Raw genomic sequence first — 24,585 nt, forward strand, 5'->3', positions numbered from 1 at the left:
CAAAGCTGAACAACTGAACAACAGCTGAACTACAGCTATAAAACTGACTAAAAGCTAGATTCATGTCAATTCAGGTTGGTTTTTACAAAGTTAAATTGTGTTTTGTTTTATAAATCATGATATTGAATTATGCAGTGCAAGATGCCTTAAAGACAGTAGACAAATGCAGAAAGAAAGCCACAAAAGGCAGTGGATTTCTCTCTCTCTCTCTCTCTCTCTCTCTCTCTCTCTCTCTCACACACACACACACACACACCACACATACAAACAAATAGATAAAGATTTCACCTGGTGGGGTAAATTATCTATATACTATAGTATGATGTAGTTTGTTGTAAGATTCCATGTTGAATTTTGTTTCAATATGGGTCGCTATAATTTAACGGATTGAACTGTAAATTATGCTGACATATGTTTAAAAATCTTGTTTCATGTGCCCCTTTTTCAATTTGAGCCCCTGGCCCTCCATGGCCCTGATATAGAGAGCTAGGCAATGCCCATGATGATGACTGAGCTGTGTAATGGGTCTGTTGCCTACTTTAGGCTATCACGACTACTTCATGACTACCTAAAACCGTCTTTATTCAGAAACTGTGTCATTGGTCATTGATTTATGTACTCAAAAATAGCCCTCTAGCCTTTTTCACAAGCCTGTATTACGCAATGGGTTCCTCAAAATTCCACGCACATTATTATTGATTTACTTTCTTCCAGATATAAAGTTCTTTTGTGATTTTTTTTGTGAATAAAATGATGGCTTGATTGAAAAAAGTTGGTACTCATGATCCTAAATTCATAAACTCAAAGTTGCAAGTTAGGTGCTTAATATCACATCGGCTTTATGCAGCCATATTTGTGTATGGGTATCCTAGGTATCTTTGTGCTTCAGGGATATTCTGAACAACGATCTTAAATCGAGTTGAGTGATTACCCAGGCTTTATTTACAATAACTTTCAAAATTATGTTTCATTGCAACTTTAAGGGCATTATCACCCTTTATCTAAAAAAAAACACAATTTTGCTGTCCATGGGCTAAAAGTGTGTTTATTATAAAGTGTGTTTTTAATCTGGTAACCAAATGCTTAGCTCACCAGTTTTTCCTTTTAATTCTGAATCCATACATACCTCATATGTTATATTTGGTTAAACTAGTCAAAAGTTGTAGCAGTTTAAATATTTTGCAGCGCCCCCTAGAGGCTACCAAGAAAATTGATAACAGCACTACAAAACACACATTCCAAACAAGCATACAAAAAAGTTTCAAGAGTGGGGAATGGAGTAGAAGATGGAGACAATTTCATTTATATGATTTATTTTCGCGGAATGGATGTACAGGACTGAGCGGCGGTCATATTTTGTACCGCTATGCGGTACATCTAGTTGTGTGTGTGTGTGTGTGTGTGTGTGTGTGTGTGTGTGTGTGTGTGTGTGTTTGTTTGTTTGTTTGTTTGTTTGTGTGTGTGTGTGTGTGATACCTGGTGTATCTTCATGGTGCCTTTGATGGTCATCAGGTCACCAGTAAGCCATCCATTTCCTCAATTTCCTCTTCAGTGACGTACATTAGCTGGACAGATGATGGCTGGTTCCTAAGTTTTTCATATACGATCAGGCCATTTGGGAGGCCAATGCCTTGGGCGACATGTGCATCAGCCTGACGCTTTATGGCTGCTCCAATTCCATCCGCTGGACCCTTTCCATGACCGGCTTCCAGAAAGTTCCACGTTATCTTTTGGAATCCCAGCTCATATGGAATTTTGCTCAAAAAGAAGAAGTTCTTTTTGGATCTATGAGTAGTTGGGCCATCGCTTATTACATGCAGGGTGGTTGCTGCCGGGTTCAGTTCTCTCAGATAGCTCAGCACTTTTTTGAGATGGGCCCAGATTGCTGCTGGGTCGTGGCGCATGGATGAACTGAACAGTGTCTGCATGTTCCCATGTACTTTTTCTTTTGCTGTAAAGTGCACTTTGATGATTTCCTTGGAGCCATCTCTCTTCTTCTTCTCTCTGTCTTCCACAATACTTTTCCAGGACCACCACGACGTCTGTTCCTCCTCATCAAAAGCAGACGATTCAGATGAATTAAATCTGTAAGTTTAGACATCTGAATGACTTTGCTGAAGAACAGCTTATCGGCCATAAACTGAAGGCTGGCGTGTAACTTCCACATACACGTCTCTCTGTCTTTAATTGCAGGTTTGACAACATATGAGAGGTTTGCCTCAGGATATTCACGTGTAAACTTCTGGTGAAGTGCTTTCATAGACTCGTTCAGGAAACGCTTCTGCTTTTTGTTTTTTCCTTGTAATCGTCTCTTTTTTCCCAGTCAACGACCTACTGTTTTCGTCTCAATAAACGTAATGACTTTTTCTTTTAAATCTTCGCCCAATTTGTTTTGCTGTGTTTTCCTGGTGTATTTGAGTTTGTTTGTCCTCGCCATGTTTGTCCTCATTAGCTTTACAGAGAATTCAAACTCTTGTTTGGCCATGTACTTTTTTAGAATTTTTCCAGCCACAACTTTTGAAATGACTTGTCTTGCTTTGCTATTGCTGATATTCATATATTTTTTCTTTATTTCCGAAAGAACTGTGTTGTGGAAGAGTAGCATATCAACTCTGTTGTTGTTTGCTTCATTTGCTTATTTGTTTTACTTTTAGGGGATTCAGCCTCATCCATTTTCTTTCTCAGACGACTACACCTCTTCTTGTACTTTTCCACTTTCCTAAGGGCATGGTCTAGCCTTTCTTTAATTTCATTAAGGTCTCTGTAGACCTTTGCCCTTGCCCCTACCACCTTTCTTCTCCCTCTTTCTCTCTGAGGAGTTCTCATTGCCCCTCTCTCTGGCTGATGTGGTTCCTCAAACTCATCATTATCTGGGGATTGTGGTGGTGTTTCCCCTTCCAGGAACCTCTCTGCTGCTGAGACCATTTTAAGTCTGTTACGTCTGTTGCGTTGCTTTGTTCACCACTGTCTTCTCATCATTCTTTGGTCTCTCACTGACATGTCTGTAACAGTCTTAACTAATCCTTGTTATTTTTTCTTTGCATATCTTTCTCTGTATTTCCTTTGGAACTCAGCACATTTTACTGGATCATATTTTAGTCTTTCCCTGTATAGTCTGGCCTTCTCTGCTGATGTTTGGGGTGCCATCTTAAAGGAACAGCAGAGAGACTATGTCAGACTTAGTTGTAACCAATAAAATACTTTAATTAATAACATTCCCTAGGTCATAATATGCAAATCATGTTTCTACACTACATGTTTTAGCACTATAGGCAAACTACTTTGCTTTTTAGCCCTGACAATGTCAAATTTCAAATGCGAAATGTCTTTTCCACAACCGTCTGTCTTTACCACAACCATGGAGATAGTTGTGGAAAAGACGGTTGTTGAAAAGACATTTTCCCCCTTTCCCTCCAAAATCTCAAGCCTGATTAGCCTGATAGTGTTAGTTTTAGAGTTAACAATAAATAATCACAAATTACAACTAATTACATTTAAAAAAAATCCAGTTATTTTGTCGTCGATATGAATTACAAGCGGTTCAGAAGTGACATACAATAAACATACTCTAAGTATAACTCATATTTACCTTGATATAGTGTGGATGTGTTCCAAACGGGAGACAGCTGCCTACTGCCTCCCTCCCTACATAGAGAGCTGTCTCACTAGACATGACTTTGGATTAAATGCAATTTTACCCGTTTCGAACACACCCTGTATCTCCTTTTTATTACCCCCTATTGGGATACCTCTTACATTCAGCCATGTGGTTCCCTCTGGAGTGTCTGTTGCTATGGTTACTGAGTATACAAACCTACCAGACTGAGCCTGGCATTGTATTTTGTAGGCCTACAGAGTTGTGGAAAAGACAGTGAACCCAGGGGACAAGCGTTCAACATCTTAAAAATATGTCAAATTGAAAATAAATACTAAAGAAAATATTATATTTGATTGAAATGGATATTAATCCATAACTTATGCTTGAATTTAACATTATATCAATACATTTAAAGTGAGATAAGGTCAAAGAAAAGTCTGGCCTGGGGACGGAGGCAAAATAGTAAAAAAACACATATAACAAGCCTCTTATTTTATAAAAAACAACATAATTGAACAATAATTTTGATATACATAGGTTCCCCTAAATGTGTATTAAGTGTGGAAAAAAACAAAATAGTGGAAATGTATTTTAGTTTTTTTTTATTTCTGTTAGGGACAGAAAAAGTACCCTAGTTGAAGAATCATGTGTGCTGACACCCAGGTCACCACCAGTATGCTGGGGATAGATGATGGTGTTAAAGGCAGAGCAGGTGTTCATGAACAGCATCCTCGTACCCTGATGGTGTTAAAGGCAGAGCGGGTGTTCATGAACAGCATCCTCGTACCCTGATGGTGTTAAAGGCAGAGCGGGTGTTCATGAACAGCATCCTCGTACCCTGATGTTTTCAGGTGAGTCAGTGCTGTGTGAAGGGTGGTGTTGATGGCTTCTTCTGTTGACCTGTTGGGTGGAAGTGAAGATTGTGCTGCAACAGGACCAGACTTTCGAAAACACTTCACCACAGTGTGGGTGAGTCACAGGTCTAAATGAAGTCTGCTGATTGCGAAGACACGATGGTGGCAGACTTGAGGCATTTGATGTTGCTGAACACCTTCGCCAGATCCGCAAAGTCTGAGTGCCCACCCTGGAAATCTGTCTGGACCCGCAGCTTTTCTGGGGTTGACAGTGTGGAGCACTTCCTCTGACATCATCTGTGCTCACAGGAAGTGCCAGGCTGTCAACAGTTGCCACTGCTGCTATCCCGGTCTCTGCCTCTTCCACTGCATCTACCTCAAAACAGGCAAAAGAAGTGATTCAGTTCCTCCGGTAGTGAGTCATTGCTGCAAGAGATGTCTACTGTCTTTGCAGCTTGTGAGGTGATTGAGGCCTTTCCATGCACACCGGGGGGTCACCATCACTGAAATGGTCCTCAATCTTAAGCCGGCAGGCTGCCTTTGCGGCTTTAATAGCTGTCTGCTGGTTGGACCTGTGTGTCAGAACTGTAAAGTTCAGCATTTCCTGACCTAAAGGTTGTGTTTCAGTCCCTCAGCAGGAGCTTGACCTCCCTGGTGAAGAGTTTCATTTCAATTTCCCATTGACCATACATGCCCAGATAGTGAAAAAATAACTAAAACTAAAAAATAATTTCATATCATCCCGAAGCCCTTTATTGTAGTGGGCCCCGGCCCCTTGTTGATGACCACTAACTCCACCTAGTGGTAGTGAAGTCTAACTCGAACTAACTTAATTCACGCCCTACTTGATTTTAAACCCTAAAATGTATGGAAAACACAATAAAACACCATCAAGGCCTACTCAAAAATTTTGATGTTTGGGAAGACCTTTTTTTTAGGCTACTTGTCATTCAGACTATTCATAACTAAGGAGAAACATAATAACTTTTTTTTTTCACAAAACAGATATCTGTTTATTTATCCACTTATTATTCTGGTATTTTACAATAATTTCCGGAATAATATTGACTGTGGAGCTATACGGTAGTTTACTGTTACCTTGAAGCATAACTGTTTCGGACCAAAGAGGCTTTGAATACTCGTCTGGCGCATTGCTTTGTGGGTGTGCGCGGCGAAGTAAAATGGCGGACTTGGCAAACGAAGGTAGGCATTGAGATTGAGTGTTGATATAACAAAACAAAGAAATGTTTTTAAAGGCGGTGTTGGTAAAGCTTTCAATTTAAAAGGTATGCAAATGTAGCAGGTATGACCAGACATTCAAGTACCGATTTGTAGTAGGGATTAACATGACAGATGAGATAGCTAGTATGAAAACGCCGTTTAGCTAGCATTAGCTTATTAGCTGATGCTATATTGCCATCGACTAACTTGGTACCTTACAGACAACATTAGCACTGCTAGCTCACAGTTCATGGAAATGGGCAATTAGGCTGATCAACTAGCTATACTTGCTAGCGTAGCTTTACTTAGCTGTGTTCCCGGCCTTTCGCGTCTTTGATTTTAGGCGGGGACAGAGAAGCTGTTCAGTTTATGATCACCCTGCTAGCTGACATAAGTACCGGTTGCAAGGAAAACTCGGTCATCAAGAGACAACTCGCTGCATGCACGAGGGTTTTGGTCATCTACCCAGCTCGCAAAATAATATAAACGTTACGTACAATGGAAACGACAGTGTAACGTTAGGCATCCTATGTGAATCCTAGAATCTTGGACGTTTCTTAGCAAGCTAACCAGGTAGCCAAATAACGTAATGGTAAGGCAACAATTATAAGCCTTTACCATTCAAATAGCTAGTGGAATGTATTACAGTATAATCCCGCCTATAGCTAATGCCAGTAACTTATCACTTTGGATTTGTAAAGTTTTTTTTGGTGGGGTGCCCCTAGCAATTAGCCCCCTTTCAACGTCCAATGCGTTCTGCAATTTTTTTTAAGTGAACGTGGTTTACTGGCTAGGACTATTGTTAAGGTTAATGTTAATAACCCATTTGCGATTAACTGTTAAATAAAGTTAGGTTAGTGAGTAGCTTTGTATTTGACGTATGCCTGGCGCATACAACACTGATGGAGGCAATAATTGCGTACCACATGCCACCACGTTAGCTAGTCATGGATGTACTAGCTGTGGGTCAACATTCCAAATATTTGTTGTAACGTTAATCTGTGCTAACTTTAGCTCAGATAACTTGATTGCATCGGTTGGGGGTCAGTATATAGTAGTCAGGCCTAATAGTTCAGTTATTTTGTGAGCTATCCCTGTGTTATATGTGATGTGAACGATGGGCTCAGGTTGTCATTCTTTTTTTTTGAACCGATGTTACGTTAGCAGCTGGCTTGCCTGAAGCCAAATTTACACCTGAACACTGTCCAAGGGTAACGTAATTTGTCAGCCACTCACAAACTAGTTTCCTTACTGTCCTCCAGCAACATGTTTGACAGACACAACTTGGCTGTCTCAACTTAGCCTGCTAGAATAGTTAGTTAGCATGTTATAGAGCTGGACCTAATAATGATGTATGATTTGGCAATATGAATTGTAATAGACGTCTTTTCTCTCATGTTTAATTCACTATTCTTTTTGAATATTCGAGTTTTTATATTGTGTAATTAAATTAACGTGTTTGGCTTGACGTAGCAGTTCAAGTCGTTCAGGCAAATTTGCGTAAACGTTTGCTGCTAGTTGGCTCTTAAGCTCCAGCTTTCTGATAGCCAGGTCGGATACGCCCACCCAACCGACTGTAATGCATCCTTTTATACGCGGCTGCGTTTCATCCCGTTTCAACGTTTCATCCTTGAAGGAGACAGTTCTACGTTTAGATAACAACGTTTTTAAATTGGATTAAAAAAAAAAAAACAGTTTAATATCTAATAGCCTATGGTCACATCATAGCCAGTGATGCAGCCCATTGCATTTAGTGTTTGAACATCCACTCTCGTGAATCATTTTTCCCAGCCCAAATCAAGTAATACTTGTAATACAAGTGTATACCGGGACTCCTGTTGTGTAGGTCTGAATAAATGTATCTTTTTATTTGTCAAGGGCGGGGACAAAGGGGCAACATTGTGCCTTGCTTTTCCCTTTACTGTTTGTCACTGTTATGAAGACTGTTGATGCTCCACCACAACTAAAGGCATACAGCGGAGATCCTGTCTTGGTTTAAGTCGAAAATGGCCATCATAAAAACTGGATTGATTTTGGATTCGTATTTCAGCCAGGAATGTGTCCCATTTTGTTTGATATCTTGTATTGTTCATGTATACAGCCTTGCTTTGAATATTTTATAAATGCTTTTATGCAGTGTAGTTTCCAAAGGTAGTGGCTACTTTTCCAGTGCAGGAGCAGCCTTTTGGCTGCTGTGCAGCAGTAAAGAAAAGTAACACATTTTGGACACAAAACATGTCATATGGACACTTGTATGTGAGAAAACAAAGACACATTTTTAAACAGGATTGCCCACTCATGCTTTACATTTAGGTGTTAGTTTTAGTCCCAATTTCATTAGCATTTGGTTGCTAAAGAGAGGTGTTTGGTAAGAATTAGTTGGCCTAATAGCATAAAGCTTAGGGGCTTTATTGCTTTGTGAGTACATTATATGCATGCATGCATGTGTCCATTCAGTCATGCATGAGGTGCAGTTTAATAGCTAAGCCTAAATAGACTGCCGTCTCAGTCCAGTAATACTCTAGCCTAATTCATTTTTACTCAACATACAAATCAATAAGCAGTGTCTGCAGAAGTAATATTTCCCTTTTTTCAAGTTGCAGAATACTCTGTTTTGAGCAAGACCTCATTTGTTCACACCTCTGGTCTTGTTATGTGAGGACATTGGTGTGATGCACCTTGTGATTATGAGCTTTGTTGAGGGAGAGGAGAGTGTTAAACATGCGTGAGAGGTTTTGCATTAAACAATATTATGCCAGGGGCTACATGCATGTGTTTGTGTTCATTGTTACCTCAGTATTTGTTTATTATCTCAGTCACACTGTGTTTGTTTCTCCCAAACAGAGAAGCCTGCCATAGCCCCTCCAGTCTTTGTCTTTCAGAAAGATAAAGCACAGAAGGTGAGTCTGATGCACAGTCCTCCACTCACTAAGGGCTTACTTGAGCAGAGTGTGTAGAGTGAAATTGCCAGTTTAAGCTCTAGTTTCTCTGACCCAATGGATCCTCGTGTCTTTTTTTCTTTCAGCGATCGGCCGATGGGTCAAGTGCTGAAGATGGTGAGGGTGAGTGCATGTATATATTTTTAACGTATACGTTGAGGTGTTCATTCATGGCCCATTTAGAGAGAGATCTAAATGGACATCTAAATATCTCTTTCAGTATCCCCCATTTAATATGTTGGTGACATTTTGCATGCCATCTATTTTGTAACCCAGAGTAATTTGAGTATAAACTATTTTTTTTTTATTTTTCATAGATGCTAAAACATGTTCTGTTTCAGATTCAGAACGGGAGGAGAGTGAATACTGTCCTCCAGTGAAGAGAGAGAGAACATCATCTTTAACACAGTTTCCTCCGTCTAACTCAGGTGAGCATGGACACTACAGCAGGTTTCAGAGGTCAAGCAAGCATGCAATGCACTCCATTGGATATTATGTCTTTGCAGCGGTGAACCCTTTACCCAAAAGTGAAAAAAGTGTGTTTGGCGTTTGGGATGTTGATCAACTATAGTCTAGTATGTCAATATGTATTAGAAGGAAGAGCACTGATGTGGCTTTTTGTGACGCTCAGAATTGAATGTCATTGCAAAATGTTTTAAGAACTATTTGACTCTGATATTTGGAACCGTCTGATTTTGGTTTGGGGGTTGAGGAAGCCTCAGAAAAGGATACAAATCTTGGTAGGCCAGTGTTGTAAGCGCAGCCTCTGGTCTGAAAAAGAGAAGCCTGTTACCATGTTATTCGAGGCTAAGTGTTGTGCTACTGCACCATCGTTTAGCACCCATTAAATTAGCTCTTTACCCTACAGTGTAATCAATGCACAGGAAATCACAAATAAAATGTTCCCATTTTCACTGTGATTGGATTTGTCTGAGGCACGTTGTTGAACTGCTGAAACAGTATATTGTTGGCTGGATCATTCATATGTTGTGTAATATGTCAGAATCCAAATTAAATTAGATCTTATGACTGTAAAGCCTGTGAGCTCCATGTCTTGTTTGCTTGTTGACTAGCCAGTGTAAACAGTCTGCTGCTGCAGTGTTCTGACTACATTTCTACAATTAATTGGTAGTTGTTGGCTGATTCAAGCGTAATGATTTATGATTCCTTTCCCTCTCTTTTAAGAGATGACTTGAAATGGTGATTAATATGTCTGTGGACTAAATCACAGGGAAACAATTATAAGCTTGGACCTGCATTGGAAGAGCGGTTATTTTTACTCCTATGGCCTTCAGACTTTAATCTGTATTTTGATCTGTGTGTGTGTGTGTGTGTGTGTGTGTGTGTCTGTGTCTGTGTCTGTGTTTGAGGTTCAGGAAGTCTGGTAACATTGTTTTTGCCCATCTCCCCTATTTGTCAGTTGAAGGCATTGACCTGCCTAACCCATTTCTCTCTCCCATTCTCTCCTTTCTACCCCTCTTCTGTGCTCTCCCATTCTATACCTCTTCTGCACGTCCTTTTCTCTATTCTCTCCTTTCTTCTCCTCTTCTCTCTGCAGTTTCAAAGAATAATGTGTTCATGCCCTCAAGTTTCTGCCAGTCTCCTACTGGGAACTCTGACTCAGAGCCAGGTGAAGTGTTATTACTTACTTAAAAACCACACACACACACACACACACAGAGTGTATTGAACAGAGAAACACTCTCAAGACTCCTTGTGCTGCATAAATTAATCACTTGGGTAGTGTGTTGGAAGCTTGTCACTTTCCCTGTGGGTACATTATAAACTGCCTAGCATGCATATGGAGATGGTGAGGATTTTTTTGGAGCCTTGTGTCTATGTGTGTCAGTGTCGGTTGGCGAAGGGGCTTGGACATTTGGTGCACGGCTAACCAATGTCTGCTCGCTGCAGTCAAGCTTGTTTTTATCCACTATAAGGGACCATATTTATACTGTGTCAGGCGTGCTCTGGAGTAACCATGGTGACTGCCTCAGTTAGTGTTGAGAGAGAGAGAGAGAACAGGAGCGAGAAAGGCTAGAAAGAAAAAAGATTTGAAGATGCCCAGAGTGTCTCATGTGCATATTTCCGGCACCTTCCGAGACAAAGGGAAGTGGCAACCAGACTGGCAGGCGGTGCAGAGTGGAGTGCACAAGGGCTGCTCAGAGCTCTGCAGTCAGCCAGAGAGGAGGCAGAAAATAGGCTAGCGTGGAGCAAAGCGGTCCAAGCTGAAAGGAATGTGCAGAAGTAGGTTTTCAGGCCTGAGGTGGGCTCTTGGAAGTGGTCAGCAGGGATGTTCCTGCTTCACTGGGCTATCACTGTGAAGGGCCTTTGGGGGTTGGGGTTAAGGAATCACCAGCCATGGTGAGGCATCTGTGGGTGGGAGGTGCGATGTATCAGAAGAGAAGCAATCCTGGTAGATACTTTAAGTTGGTCAGCAATCGTAGAGTTCTCTGTTAGACTATTAATGCAATGTGTTTAGACGGATCCTGTATCCCTACTTACCATCACCCTTGTTTTGTTTTTGTTGTTAGCTTGTGCCCTGACAAGTGTAAAATATGTAGATTAGGGCATTCACACCACTGAAAGTGTTATGAAAGTGCTATGAATATTAGGCCTGTGTTGAGACTAAATTAGTTTCCAGGTCCACTGGCCCTGTTAATCCGGTCAAAATAGATTAGCCTAAAGAAGGAAAGTGACTGTTAAGAGGAACCCACACCGTGTGCTTGTGTGGTGTGCCTATGTTGAGGGCAGATATGACTGCATTCAGTGCTGTTTGAGTTGATGTTTAGGCTAAGACATGATTAGCGTGAGTCTTAACAGCAGTAGTACATCATTGCCGTCCTGGAACATTTGTTGTTCTTCCACGTGAATCATTTTGCCTCAGGCAGACTTTCTATATTCACGATCTTGTCTCATTAGTGCTCCAATGGGAAAGGAGGCTGTTTCACTTATGAAGTTTGTCCTGAACACTTGAATCAGCGATGAGAAAAATAAATCTCTATGTAGCTGCAAGTAGGGCTGCAACAATTATGTCAGAGTGCCTCCCTACAGAATACAGAAGAAGCAGTGGTATTGAAATATGCCAGAAAACGCACTTGCATTGCAAGATCGGGCCACACGCACACCTAACTTGCAGACATTCCTCTTCGATCCAACCACAGCCAGACAGGAAATATATATATAGCATATAATTTGCGGTGTTTTATACTTTGTGTTTGTACATCTTTTTTTTTTTTTACCTTATCCTGCCATCTGCGGTTAAGTGGTCTGGCGTGGTTCACTCGGCCTCCTCACCGTTGGCTTGGTGTTGATGTTGTGTTTGTAGCCAGTAGACAGCCCGCCACACCGACAGGACACATTCTCAGTTTGTTCCCTGTGAGCTTGCTTCTGCTCTACCAACGCTTGGAAGCAGCAGAGAGACGAGGCGCAGGGGTGATGTACTGGTGCACATTCAGTGGTTACACAGCCAGCCATGTTCTCCACAGAAGCTTTGCCTTCACGCACCCAACTGATGCCTGTCTGATGCATGACTCTGGTGTCTGGCCAAAGTTCTATGTTCATGTTGCTTGCTGTTGCCATTGTGCAGTACTGTGTGTTTTTTACTGTTCAATTCCAGTCCAGTTCTTAGCTAACGTGAGTTCTCTCGTCTGTCCACAGAGGAGAAGCCTGTGGGATTTCGCCTGAAGCCTCCGACGCTTATCCACGGGCAGGCGCCCAGCGCAGGTAAGAGTGCTTATCCCTGGGCCAGGCTAATGCAGGTGGGGTTGTGTGTATTGGGAGGCTATGCAAGCTTTCTGACCTTATAGGCATGAGAACCCTTTAAGAGGGATGTGGTTTCAGGCGAAGGAGTTAAGGCTTATGTTGTTTTGCTGTGCTGTTAGATCATTTGGGCATTTTTCCCAGACTGATTTTAAGCTGTGTTTTTGGGGTGTGGAGAAGCAGGTTGTAATGGATGTGTGTGAGCGAGAGTTGGAGAGGGGGAGAGAGCGAGTGTGAATGGTGTGGATGAAACCATGGGTGGGTGAGGTTGAGGGCCCGTGGAAGGGTCAGGGACTAAAATTTTGTGTGTGTGTTTGGGGAGGCGAGTGGCTTGATTGTTGTGAGTGTGTTTGCGTATTGAGGTGGGTAAGAGTTGCAGCAGGGTTGAGCGTTGAGGTCAGCTCTGTGGGGCGTTCAGCTTCAGATCCAATCCATTAGCAGGTTCTTTTCCAGGCGTGCCCAGCCAGAAGCCCAAGGAGCAGCAGCGCAGCGTCCTTCGGCCCGCTGTCCTGCAGGCGCCGCCCACCAAGACCTACACAGAGTCCAGTGAGTGTCACACACACACACACCATACCAAGACCTACACAGAGTCCAGTGAGTGTCACACACACACCACACACACACACACACACACACACACCAAGACCTACACAGAGTCCAGTGAGTGTCTCACACTAGAGTGCAGATCGGGCCGCAAATTTCTGTCCGAACCCGGCCCGCGTCCGACAGAGTTGCGTCCGAACCCGACAGGCATTTTCATTTTTATGTCCGAATCCGACCCGAGCCCGACGCAGATGATGCCTCAGTTATTCCCATGCTAGTGATTAAACGTTCACGTTTGTGGATAGCCTGTCTTTTTAGCCCATTAAACGGAACACACAACAAATTGTCTACAGAATCAGATGAGCGTGCACGCACGCAGGTTTCACACAGCGCACATTAACACAAGAGGCCCAAGCAAGCATAGCCTAAATAGAATTCTTGTCTTACCATTGACGAAAAGTCTTAAAAATGAACTGCAACAGTCGTTGAAACTACAGTGCCTCTCACTGATTCATATGCAGCATCGACGTTAATTGGGGCACCTCGAGTAAATCCTCATCCAGTTGAACGAGACGACCTTATAGCCTACCGGTAGCCTATGTCTTTACCACAGTATGCAACGCAAATTATGTAGTCGTGAGACGTGACGACGCGTGTGCATTTCAGGCGGCATGCCTGAAATGCGTTGTCACGATAAACAAATCTTGCACACAGGAACAAAGCTATTAGGTCTTTTTTACATTTTACTTTATTCTCAAAAAACAAACGTTTGCATCATGTAAAGCAGACCTGTTGGTTACCCAACATAATAAGGAATTTAAATGTAAAGCTTCCAATGCATATCGCCCCCATGTGTCCGTGTCCGAACCGAACCCGACTACAATTTCTAAATATTTGTCGGGTCCCGTCGGGTAGCCACACTCTACACACACACACACACCCACCCACCAAGACCTACAGAGTCCAGTGAGTGTCTCCCACACACACACACACACACACACACACCCACCCACCAAGACCTACAGAGTCCAGTGAGTGTCTCACTCACACACACACACACACACACACACACACACCAAGACCTACACAGAGTCCAGTGAGTGTCTCACACACACAGACCAGTGTTTCCCACAGAATTGGATTCAATTTGGGAGCTGACTTGGACAAGGGGGGGGGGGGGTATTAAGATCGTCTTGGTAGTGTATAGGTCTAATTGAGTGCCTGTCACTTTAAGACGTTTGAGGGAACCCTTGCTATTGTAAAACAGTTGAAAGGCTGCTGATGTGTGGATGCAATTCATAACGTTTTCTACATAGTTAAAATAAAGGTTCGTACTTCTCCTTGGGACAAGCGCTTTTGAATTTTGGAAAACACTTTTCCATTTACATCGGGATTTTGCAAACATTCAGTGTCAGAGTCAATAAAATGAGCCCTTCAACGAAAGCTGTCAACGAACGCAGCTGTAAGTAGGCTAAGCATGCTAAATTCGACATCCAAACAGTATTCTAACGTTAGCTTTGAGATACTGCTTGATTTCATAACTTAACTTAGTTTAGTCCCTTCAATGTAGCCTACTATGTTGTGATAAGGCCTTAGCAGAGTTCACTTCAATGCAGCAGTTTTGAACAAATTTGCGCAGCATGGTCATGATGCTAAGTGGATTTAATAGCAATTTAGCCAGACGTCTTCTATGCAATGCTTCTATGTGGCAACAACAATCCTTCAACAATCTAATTTTGTTAAATGCACATGCAGAGGAGGGGCAGCGGGCTACGAGAGAGAGCGGGGCGGGGAAGGAAAGGCTGCGTGCGTAAAAAGCGCAGCTCAATGGCAATGCAAGGATCTGACCTTATATTTAATTTAAATTAAATTAAACATAGAATATTAATCTGTGGCGGCCGATTTTTATTTTGTGGCGCCCCGCCACAGATTAGTCAATGTATGGGAAACACTGCACACACATACACACCCACCCACCAAGACCTACACAGAGTCCAGTGAGTGACACACACACACACACACACACACAAGACCTACACAGAGTCCAGTGAGTGACATATATTAACACACACACATACATACACACACACTGCCCACCAAGACGTACACAGAGCCAAGTGAGTCTCTCGCTCACACATATTAACACACACACACAGCCAACCAAGATCTACACTGAGTCCAGTGAGTGACTATACACACGCACACACTAAGTCACTCCCACATGCACACACTGCATACCAAGACCTACAGAGTCCGTTGAATCTGTCAGACACATGCAGGTTAATGCATGCACATGCATGATTCCATTTTGGTATTCTGAGTCTGCTTGACTTACACATAGGCATGTTTTAACTCATGGAGACAAACACGCATGCTAACCCGCTGTATCTAAAAACTGCTGCAGTTACACCGCAGCACGCGCACACACACACACACACACACACACACACACACACACCAATATATAACCTCAAGGCTGAGTCCAGGAAGAAGAGTTATTCCGGCACATAGTTTGACACATGTATTCCTCACGAATAACTGACTGGTGTTCTGCTACACAACTTGGCTACTCACCACAGTGTAGATGTGTGCTGTGCATGTGCTGGTCAGAAGGCTTGTTTTGTTAACCTCTTGGCCTGCCCTCTCACCTGTAGAATCAAGTTGTGGGACGAATGGGGTGGGGACACTCTCGGACGGAGCAACAGAGTCTCCGACTGTCATCCAGAACAACGTAGAAAAATCGGACAAACCACAGGTGAGGGACCAGGAGTAGTGTCATGCATGTTACTTTAATACACTGCTCTCTTCATGATGCTGTAGAATGCTCTATTCACTTAAATGGGCCTTCCCAACGTTTGGAGGTCTGATAATTTTGTATAACAAACCGTTGCTAAGTATAACAGGCCGTTGTGGGTTTTGTGCTTCTTATTCACGTCTTTCATATTACTCCACAAGTAGTCTGGTCACTTCTTGCAATGGAACTTTGTTCAAACGTGAAAGCAGACGGTTGATCAGCTGTATTGTAAAGAATGCATGTTTGAAGTTCAGCATGTGTTGCGAGCTATTAGTTTCTTAGCAACGAAGAAACGGTAACAAATAAAGAAGAGGGATACATCATGTGGAGTTTATTTTTTCGCTTTGGCAAGTAGCCGTATAATAAGCGGAATAATGTATAGAACAGCAGTCATTATTGGGAAAAGAAGTCCTTTCAGGGCGACGCAAGAACCCTCCTCTGGCACATCGGGGTCCGGTTCGCCTGTCGGGACTTATTTTCTCCATGATGACCGCCAATCTATACATTATCCCTTATGTGACGCCTACATGTGTTACTTACACTGTTTTTTATATTCAGTGATTGCTGGACAGATAAGTATCGTGCAAGGTTGTCTAAAAGTTATAGCAGCCATAAGTCGTCAATGTTGGTTTGAAACGAGCCATTCTCTGTGGTATGGTAATTGTGTCCTTTTAGGCGTGTAGAACCGCTTCAGTAAGTGTTTCTTTTATTTTCATTTATTTTTTTGCACTTTGTCTACGTTTTTCCACAGCAGAATGATGACAAGGACTATGGGAGTGAACCAAGTGGCCAGAATAATGAAAAGAAGGATCCGCTCAAAGAGTCCAGTTTTGTGTTTGGCCAGAACATCAGAGAGCGGGCCAAGGTGAGTGTGTCCAGTACGTCTTTGAAAACACAAAGATTGTAACCAATTCCCATTCAGTTCATTCACATATTTGAAGCACTTGCACATTTCAGCCAAATTTTCATCAAAATGTAATCTGGTCAGGGCAACGTTTACGGAAACGTATAGTACCTAGATGCAAACTCCTCACCTTTTTGCTATCAAAATGGGTCACCCATAGGTCACGAGATTCATGCAGATGAGAAATGATTGAGCAGGGGGACTCCAGAGACTAGAGGAACTTTGAAAAAGGGATATATTTTGTAGGCGATAAGGACACCGCATATTTACTTGTAATAACCATCTAATTCCCAAAGTTTCCTGGTCAAACATGCAAATTCAGGAAGAAGTTGAATAGACACCCAGCTACTGACTGCATGACATGTTTAAGTGATCACTTGAGGTCTTGTTAGGTTGGAGATTTTTAGCATATAGAATGTTTGTGACTGTAGGTGGAAGAGAACAGCAGTGCAGCCAATGAGACGAAAGACCCTGCCACGTCAGATTCCCAGCCAGGTGGAACGAATTACTTCCTGCAGTATATAGGTACCCCCAGGTAACGCCTATATTAAAGTATTTTTTTAAATATTTGAAAATGTAATCAGAATAATGTTTTGTAACTGGGTAGCAGTGCCCAGTAAAACAAATATTGTTTCTGGCCTTTTTTTCAGCTCTCAGAATGCCACAAACAACACAGACAAGGAGGCCAAGTTTGTCTTTGGGCAGAATATGTCGGAGCGAGTGTTGGTGAGTCAGTGTTTTCACAAGGCTTTAGAAGTGGGACCCTGAAGACATTTTTTGCAACACACTCATTCATGTTTTAACCAGCATTTCCCTTTAGGCATATGCTGTGTTTTTTTTTTGTTTGTTTTTTTTTGCTTAAACACAGCCAAACTGAAATTCTAAAGGATTATTCATCAACTTTGCATGTATGTGTACTTGCAGAGCCCCCCTAAAGGTGGCGAGGGTGTGGGGAGCGGGAGAGAGAGCCCGGCTCCTGTGTCTGAGCCCTCCTCACAGGAGGCTACGCCGGAGAAGGGTGAGTCCTCTCTCCTCCAGCACAGTTTGTCACCGCCCCCTAGAGAATACTCAGAGCTCTCACCAAGCACAGTGAATGTGAATACACTTGTTAAGGTGTGTGTGTGTTCAAAAAAAAGTTGTAGAGTTTAACTGATTGGAGTAATTGCGTGCTCCCTGAGACTTCTGATCATTTATTTTCTCTACCTGTTTTGAAGTTGAAATTCTCATCATTCATTGACTAAAATTCAACCACATTCGAGTCTCAAGATCTCAGCTCAAGATTTCATGACTGACCAATGGTGACTGGAGCAGGAAGCCGTTCATACTGAGCCCACTCTGCTGCTCCCTTCTCATGTCTATACTCTACTGCCAGTAGTCCTTCAGATAGCCAAAGCCTCTTGGGCTCTGCTCTGAGCTGTACTCCGCCTGGTCCTCTGCCAGCTTCTCTTGCCTCCAGTGATTGTAGAATAACCGGTCAAAGATGGGTCTGTGTGCAGGTCTGTTGATGACTCAACCCTGGTCGTCCTCACAGTGCCACGTAGCTGATTAGAAACTTTGCCTGTGGTCATGATTTGGTGCCGTAGAGTTGGAGATCTTGTGCCAAATTAGACTGCAATAGAATATCAATAGGTTTTGTTGCCATGGTGAGTGTATCGAATCTGCACTGTCACTGTGTTTGTCATCACAACAACAGTGGCCAACTGCGTGACTGAACACCTGGTTACACTATTCAAATGAATGTAGTCATACTGGAATGAATTCTTTCATGCATGGTTACCTCACTGGGGGGTTACAAAACGACATTGCTTTTATGATCCCCATAGTGTGGTCCTATAGCTAATTTGTAAGCTATTTTGTGGAGTTGGTTTGCTAGGTTTTGGTGAAATAGCATGTGTGTGTAACAAATGTGGTGTCTGCTGTTCATTTTCCTGTCCCAGCCTCAACAGCGTCGGCGTCGGCAGCAGCGGCAGCAGCAGTAGCAGCCAACAGTGTGGCGGAGTCTCTGGAGGAGTCGGCGGCAGCCTACACCAAAGCCACGGCCAAGAAGTGCATTCTGGAGAAGGTGGAGGTGCGCACCGGCGAGGAGTCGGAGAGCAACGTGTTACAGGTGGGGCTCCTCCTGGTCTGCAGCCTGATCTGTAGCGTTGGAGTATTTTTCATTTGATTTTGAATCTGATGAATGTTGTTTGTTGTGAATGTTGTACTGGCGACCTAATGGCTGCCGGGGTATTGGACGTCCTCCACAGATGCAGTGCAAGTTGTTTGTGTTCGACAAGACGGCGCAGTCGTGGATCGAGCGAGGCCGAGGCCTGCTGCGGCTCAACGACATGGCCAGCACTGAGGACGGCACGCTACGGTCCAGATTAGGTACGGCCACCGCTTGTCCTAAAGCCGTCTGGTCAGGGGTATTTACCTGGACAGGGAGAGAGCAAGGGGTAATCGGCACTTAATCTGCCTTTGTTTTGTTTTCCTTTTTCCCCTCACCTCATTCACCCTCCTTGTTTTTTGCTCTCTCTCTCTCTCTCTCTCTCTCTCTCTCTCTCTCTCTCTCTCTCTCTCTCTCTCTCTCTCTCTCTCTCTCTCTCTCTCTCTCTCTCTCTCTCTCCCCCCTCTCTCTGTCCCCCTCTCAGTGATGCGCACCCAGGGGAGTCTGCGTCTGATCCTCAACACTAAGCTGTGGCCTCAGATGCAGGTGGACAAGGCCAGCGAGAAGAGTGTACGCATCACTGCCATGGACACTGAGGACCAGGGGGTTAAAGTCTTTCTCATATCGGTATGCAGACTCCACAAATAATACTCTTTAATCAGGTGTAGGTGACCTGGTGAAGACAAGTTCTCAGGGATCACGAAATGTTGGGCCTGATTTTGCCTTAAGCTCAGTGTTTGGAATAACGCCGTTTAAAAGAACGGCGTTAGGTAACAACGTTATTTTTTCAGTAACAGGGTAATCTAACTAATTACTTTTCCCGTCGTTACAACGCCGTTAACGTTACTGGACGTTAAATGCGGTGCGTTACTATGCATTGATTGAATAAACTGTAATCCGAACGAATCCGAATGCATTCATTGTTTTTCACTTTTATAATCACATCACCAAAAGTAGGTTATTGGTTTTACCAAAAGTATTTGGCAGTATTTTTAAACTACAAACCTATAAAGTATTTTGATACAAAATACGATGCCATTCATTTCCAACTAAATAAAATACAAATTTATATTTTAAATACATCAGACATGCCTATCCCTGGCTGTTGGCTGCAGTAACTCAAGCTAGGTAGTACTTATTGTTTTGTGTTTATGTTAGTTTTGATCCAATTTGACAGCTTTGCTATGTTGCCCACCCAAAATTTCTACCAGCCCACCCAAATATAGTAGCCTAGCCTAGGTTAGAACCAGCCCTGCCCTACATGGAGACATATTTTACGATAATAATGGAGAAAATGTTAGCAAAACTTTAGGTTTTTGTTAACGAAATCTCCCTCCCTCATTCATCTATTTGCGCAACAGCCCACATTCTGCGTTCAATCCAGAGAGACAAGTGAAATAAATGTTTGTTTTTTTTTTTTTTTAGCCGGACATCGCCATAGGCACGATATTTAGGCTACCTCTGTTAGGCCTACAAAAAGTTGCAAATTAAGGAGTATTTCCTGATCGGGAAACCTTTGGGTCCAGGGTTCTATAATATCATTCAATTGTGCCGCAAATTAACAGACAGAAGTGGGCGTTAATTTAAATTCATGGCTCCGTAGACCAGCAATCTACTTGTCGAGGAGGCTCATAATTTGAGAAACGCTGCAGATCATAGACAGAGAAAGCTCTGGGAAAAGAACGCAGGCATGTGATTTTGTTGTCACGCGCTACTATGGAAAATTAACTTTATAAAGACTGGCTCGGCCAATAAAAAAAAAAAAGAAAAAAGTATGCCAGATGGCCAGTCCAGCCCTGCGTTCAGGAATTATTTAATTATTATAAGCAAAACTGGAGCGTGCACAATGTTTCATTTATCCCTCCTGATCGGAACCGAATAAAGCGGGTATTGGGGACGAAATAAGCATACAGTTTAGCCTAAGCTATGTAAACTTCCAATAATTTCAATATTTTACAACAAATGCTTGACTGGTTGAATGGTCATACATGTCATCAGAATATCGCTACCTGTAGCCTAGATCACGACAGTGTTTAGTGAGTAGGCCTAAGCTTGATGAACCATAAATGAAAAGTTTTCTTAACATTACATTAGGACATTATTACCATTAAACACTTTTACAAAAGTATAGGCCTAGCCTACAGTTAACACTTTTGGGGGTGGCCAATCGAATCTCAAGGGTGGCCTGAGCCACCCCTCTGACTCCGCCCCTGCAGAGGTGGAGGCAAAATGTAATTATATGATATTTCCTGTGGGGGCGTGGGCTTCGATAATCTCACTCCTTTTTGACCATACCTCTGTTTGCATCCCTGATTTTCGAGGTGGAAGCACTACTTCAAATTCATTGTGGTCAAAGGCAAGAACGTGCATGTTATGTGTACATTATGTCCAGGAGTGAAGACTTTGTCGACATCCGTTGACAACTCTAATTTAATGAAGCAGCTCACACACGCATCTAAAGCTAGTGGCCAAAAACACCGTTACCTCTACCACGGATGATGGCTCACCATCCACTAGCAGAAAAGGACTCGTAGCAAAGTCTTCCAAGCAGCAAAAGCTAGATCTTTCTGCCTCACAAAAAAAACCTATGACACAGGCTGAAGTCAACTGTATCGATGTGCAATATCTTGAATTTCTCCTTTGGGATCAATAAAGTATCGATCGATCGTTCGTTTGTTATGTAGCCTACAAACACCTGCCTGCTCTACTCATTTCAACTGGCTGCTCAAAACTGCTCAAAAAAATCCACATTATTTGACATAGCAACTTTTTTATTTTTTTAACAGTAACGCAAATGGGGCTGTATTTTGGGCACCTGCGCATGGCGTAAAGTTCGTTTTTCACCCGCACAAAGTTGAATTCGGTATTTTGCAAGTTTATTTTTTAAACATCGCGCCCAGGGGTGTGGCAATTAACAACCTAGGGAGGGGCCTGGCGCGTTGTCTAAAAATCGCTATCATACACCACCTAAACCTGGTCAGAAGTCAATGGCGAGTTGTTCATATGCTATTTTAAGAGCGCATGTCAACAGTCATATTGGCAGGTGCATGCACCATCCTTCTATCATTCATGAACGCACACTAGTGCACGTCCATGCAAAGCATTACAAATTGCACGATTACAATGGGAAACATAATTAGAATAAAGATATTACGAAATACTGTACATCTCATGATGAGTAGTTATTCACCATCATTTGCAAATTGGTAATGACGGTTAAAAGTGATTAGGGGAGAGGCGAGAGACACGTATGGAGCACAGCTGAACAGTCATGATGGGGCCCATACTTTCCCTGGTAACGTGTTACTCTTATCATAGAGTAATTCAGTTACTAACTCCGTTACTTTTTAGAACAAGTAGTGAGTAACTAACTAAATTACTTTTTTAAAGTAACGTTCCCAACACTGCTTAAGCTTAATAGACGCTGCCATTTTGATGCTATGAGAGTCTGTGAACACCATAAACCTATTAATAGCTATTTAAAAAAAAAAAAAAAGCATTTTTAAAAGGTACGAATTTGTGATGGTATGAATTTCTGATATGAATGATTCACAATATGGAAATGTAGTCAGAATGCTGTGAAATTATACCAAAAAGTAAAGTTCAACCATTTTAGCAGACTTATTCTATATCCCCACGTATCTCAAAACGGCAAAGTGCGACTTCTTTTATCGTGGAGTCACATACCGTCTTCCTGGCTTCAGGTGCCCAGTGGACGCTCGCATTTGGTGTTCTTCATGATTCAAGTTCAAGAACTTTTGGTGTTCTTCATGATTCAAGTTCAAAAACTTTTGGTGTTGTTCTTTCTTCATTGGCTTAGTAGTGACACTAGAAACATTTCTTCCCCTCTTCCTCCAGGCCAGTTCGAAGGATGCAGGGCAGTTAGCAGCCGCGCTGCACCACCGCATCCTGGCCCTGAAGAGCCGGGCAGAGCAGGAGCCCGAGCCGGCCCCACTAGGCCCTGAGCCTGAAGTGCCCCAGTCCAACGAGGACGACAGCGATGACGAGCCCAACAGCGCAGAGGGGGCCACGGCCAACACCAGCGGTAAATATACACACACTTAAATGTACACACGTATGGCATACACATTGATTGCAGTATTGCACACGCATATGCACATGCACACACACTCGTGCACATGAATCTAACACACACACAGGCATGTACAAAGAGTCCTTACTATGAATTTGTATTACTCAAACTGGGCCTTTACCATGTTATTAGCAACATTAGCCAATCAGTCAAGTCATACAGACATACGCTGTGTTGCATTCTGGGTATATGGAAACAACAATCTCTCTCCCTGCAGGTACCTCTGAAGGAGGGGAATCCCAGGAGGCCGGGGGGACATAGCATTTCTGGCATCTGCCTGCTAGGAAGCTGCTGTACAAGGATTTTTTTTTTCCTTTCTTTTTTTTTCCGAGCAGGCATCTCCATGGACAGCCCGTAACCAACACGGGTCCCTCAGACAAGTGCAGTCCAGTGGAAAGTAGACATCTAACCCTGTGTCGGAATCCTTCACCCTACTTGTGCAGTTGTTTTTTTTTTGTTTTGTTTTTGTTTTTCCCCCCCTTTTTCCCTTTGCATTTAAATGTAAATCTGGAATTTTTGGAATTGTCAGTGTGTTTTTTTTTTTATTATTCTCTCTTTGTTTGGTTTATTTTTTTGACTGCAAGAAAAAAAGACTTTTCCATTTTGGTTTAGGACTTGGAATCTCATCATATTGATGAGAGCAAGGGAGCTCCTCTACATTTTGAATACGGCACATGTTTCTAAATATGGGACCTTTTTTTATTCTTCGCCAAGCCACAGCTTGCGGTCACCTGGGACCTTCCAGAAGGATGACACACTCACTGTTGACCAGTCATGTCACTAATGGTTACAGCACCCATTGGACTCTTATCCCCACCCAACCCCGCCCCACCCCCTCTGTCTCCATATCCTCTGTCTCATCTAGTGAAACATTCACTCAAACTCTAATTTATTTTTCGGACGATTTTCTTTTTTATATATATATATATATATATATATATATATATATATACATACACACATCTCTACATACATATGCACTGGTTAGTAGGTTAAGCCAATACCATTTAGTCCTCCACTGTGGTAGTTAAATCTTTTGTTGGTGTGTTGAATAGATTAATCCAACAACTGAGGCTATCATGCTTTGGAGTTTTTGTTTTAAGGCTTACAGGCACGAGAATCTCACCCCTCGCCGTGTATGTACTTGTCTCCCTTTGTGGTGTAATATCCACTAGATGTTGCAGTTAATTTGGTCCATTTTTTCTTACAAATTCTCCATGAATTTAAAAACAGCCTTTCAGATATTGGTTTTTATTTCTGATGGTTTGTATTATTTTGCAACATTTTTATTGATATATTAACTTTTTATCCACTCTCCAGAACCCAAGTTGAAATTAAGGTTTATTTTGTGTGGTAAGAGTTTGAATGAAATCTTGTCTGTCCAATCCTTGAATGTCCTGTTAATTTCATATAACACCATTTAATAGGATCCCATGCTTCCTACACTTTACAGAATAAATCTTTAAAACCAGACAAATGAAATGGTGCCCTGAAATGATTGTGTTTCTTTGATCTCTGACCAATGGATGAACAAATATTTAGCTCAGGAGTTTTATGCCAGTGTTTGTGTTAGAAAGACCAAAGATGTATTTTAAATGTCAGTGTAATAAAAAAAAAAAAATAGAATAGCCTATGTGATTTAGTGATTAATTAGGATAAAACCTCACACTGGAATTAAATCATTTGTCACTAAACATGTTCTTGGAATACCCACCAGTATCTCTCCTCAATTTT

The 24,585-nt window shown here is 42.3% G+C and overlaps 1 protein-coding gene across 6 annotated transcripts; it reads left to right on the forward strand.

Annotated features, from left to right (window-relative positions):
- The first annotated feature begins 5,608 nt into the window (after positions 1 to 5,608).
- ranbp3b (RAN binding protein 3b) lies at positions 5,609 to 23,781 on the forward strand. 6 transcript variants are annotated; one of them, XM_048259581.1, is made up of 17 exons: positions 5,609 to 5,655; positions 8,518 to 8,573; positions 8,699 to 8,735; positions 8,954 to 9,040; positions 10,171 to 10,242; positions 12,270 to 12,335; positions 12,813 to 12,917; positions 15,569 to 15,669; positions 16,460 to 16,573; positions 17,044 to 17,147; positions 17,263 to 17,338; positions 17,537 to 17,630; positions 18,550 to 18,719; positions 18,859 to 18,979; positions 19,243 to 19,385; positions 22,617 to 22,803; positions 23,069 to 23,781. In XM_048259581.1, exons 1-17 carry the CDS (start codon positions 5,634 to 5,636, stop codon positions 23,110 to 23,112), a joined length of 1,599 nt encoding a protein of 532 aa, XP_048115538.1. In that variant the 5' UTR covers positions 5,609 to 5,633; the 3' UTR covers positions 23,113 to 23,781. The 6 variants fall into 6 exon arrangements, with proteins under 6 accessions (XP_048115538.1, XP_048115544.1, XP_048115550.1 ...); XM_048259587.1 differs by having other exon boundaries at positions 16,463 to 16,573; XM_048259593.1 differs by having other exon boundaries at positions 12,825 to 12,917.
- Positions 23,782 to 24,585: the final 804 nt, after the last annotated feature.

Source organism: Alosa alosa, chromosome 1 (genome assembly GCF_017589495.1).
Source record: "Alosa alosa isolate M-15738 ecotype Scorff River chromosome 1, AALO_Geno_1.1, whole genome shotgun sequence".
Lineage (NCBI taxonomy): Eukaryota > Metazoa > Chordata > Actinopteri > Clupeiformes > Clupeidae > Alosa > Alosa alosa.

What these genes read in the sequence shown, in the direction of transcription:
- ranbp3b (XM_048259581.1), top strand. Translation starts at nt 5,634, where the DNA reads ATGGCGGACTTGGCAAACGAAG. An exon ending in AAAAATCGGACAAACCACAG is followed by an intron (nt 15,670 to 16,459) that starts GTGAGGGACCAG and finishes GTTTTTCCACAG; the next exon opens with CAGAATGATGACAAGGACTA. An exon ending in GGCCACGGCCAACACCAGCG is followed by an intron (nt 22,804 to 23,068) that starts GTAAATATACAC and finishes CTCTCCCTGCAG; the next exon opens with GTACCTCTGAAGGAGGGGAA.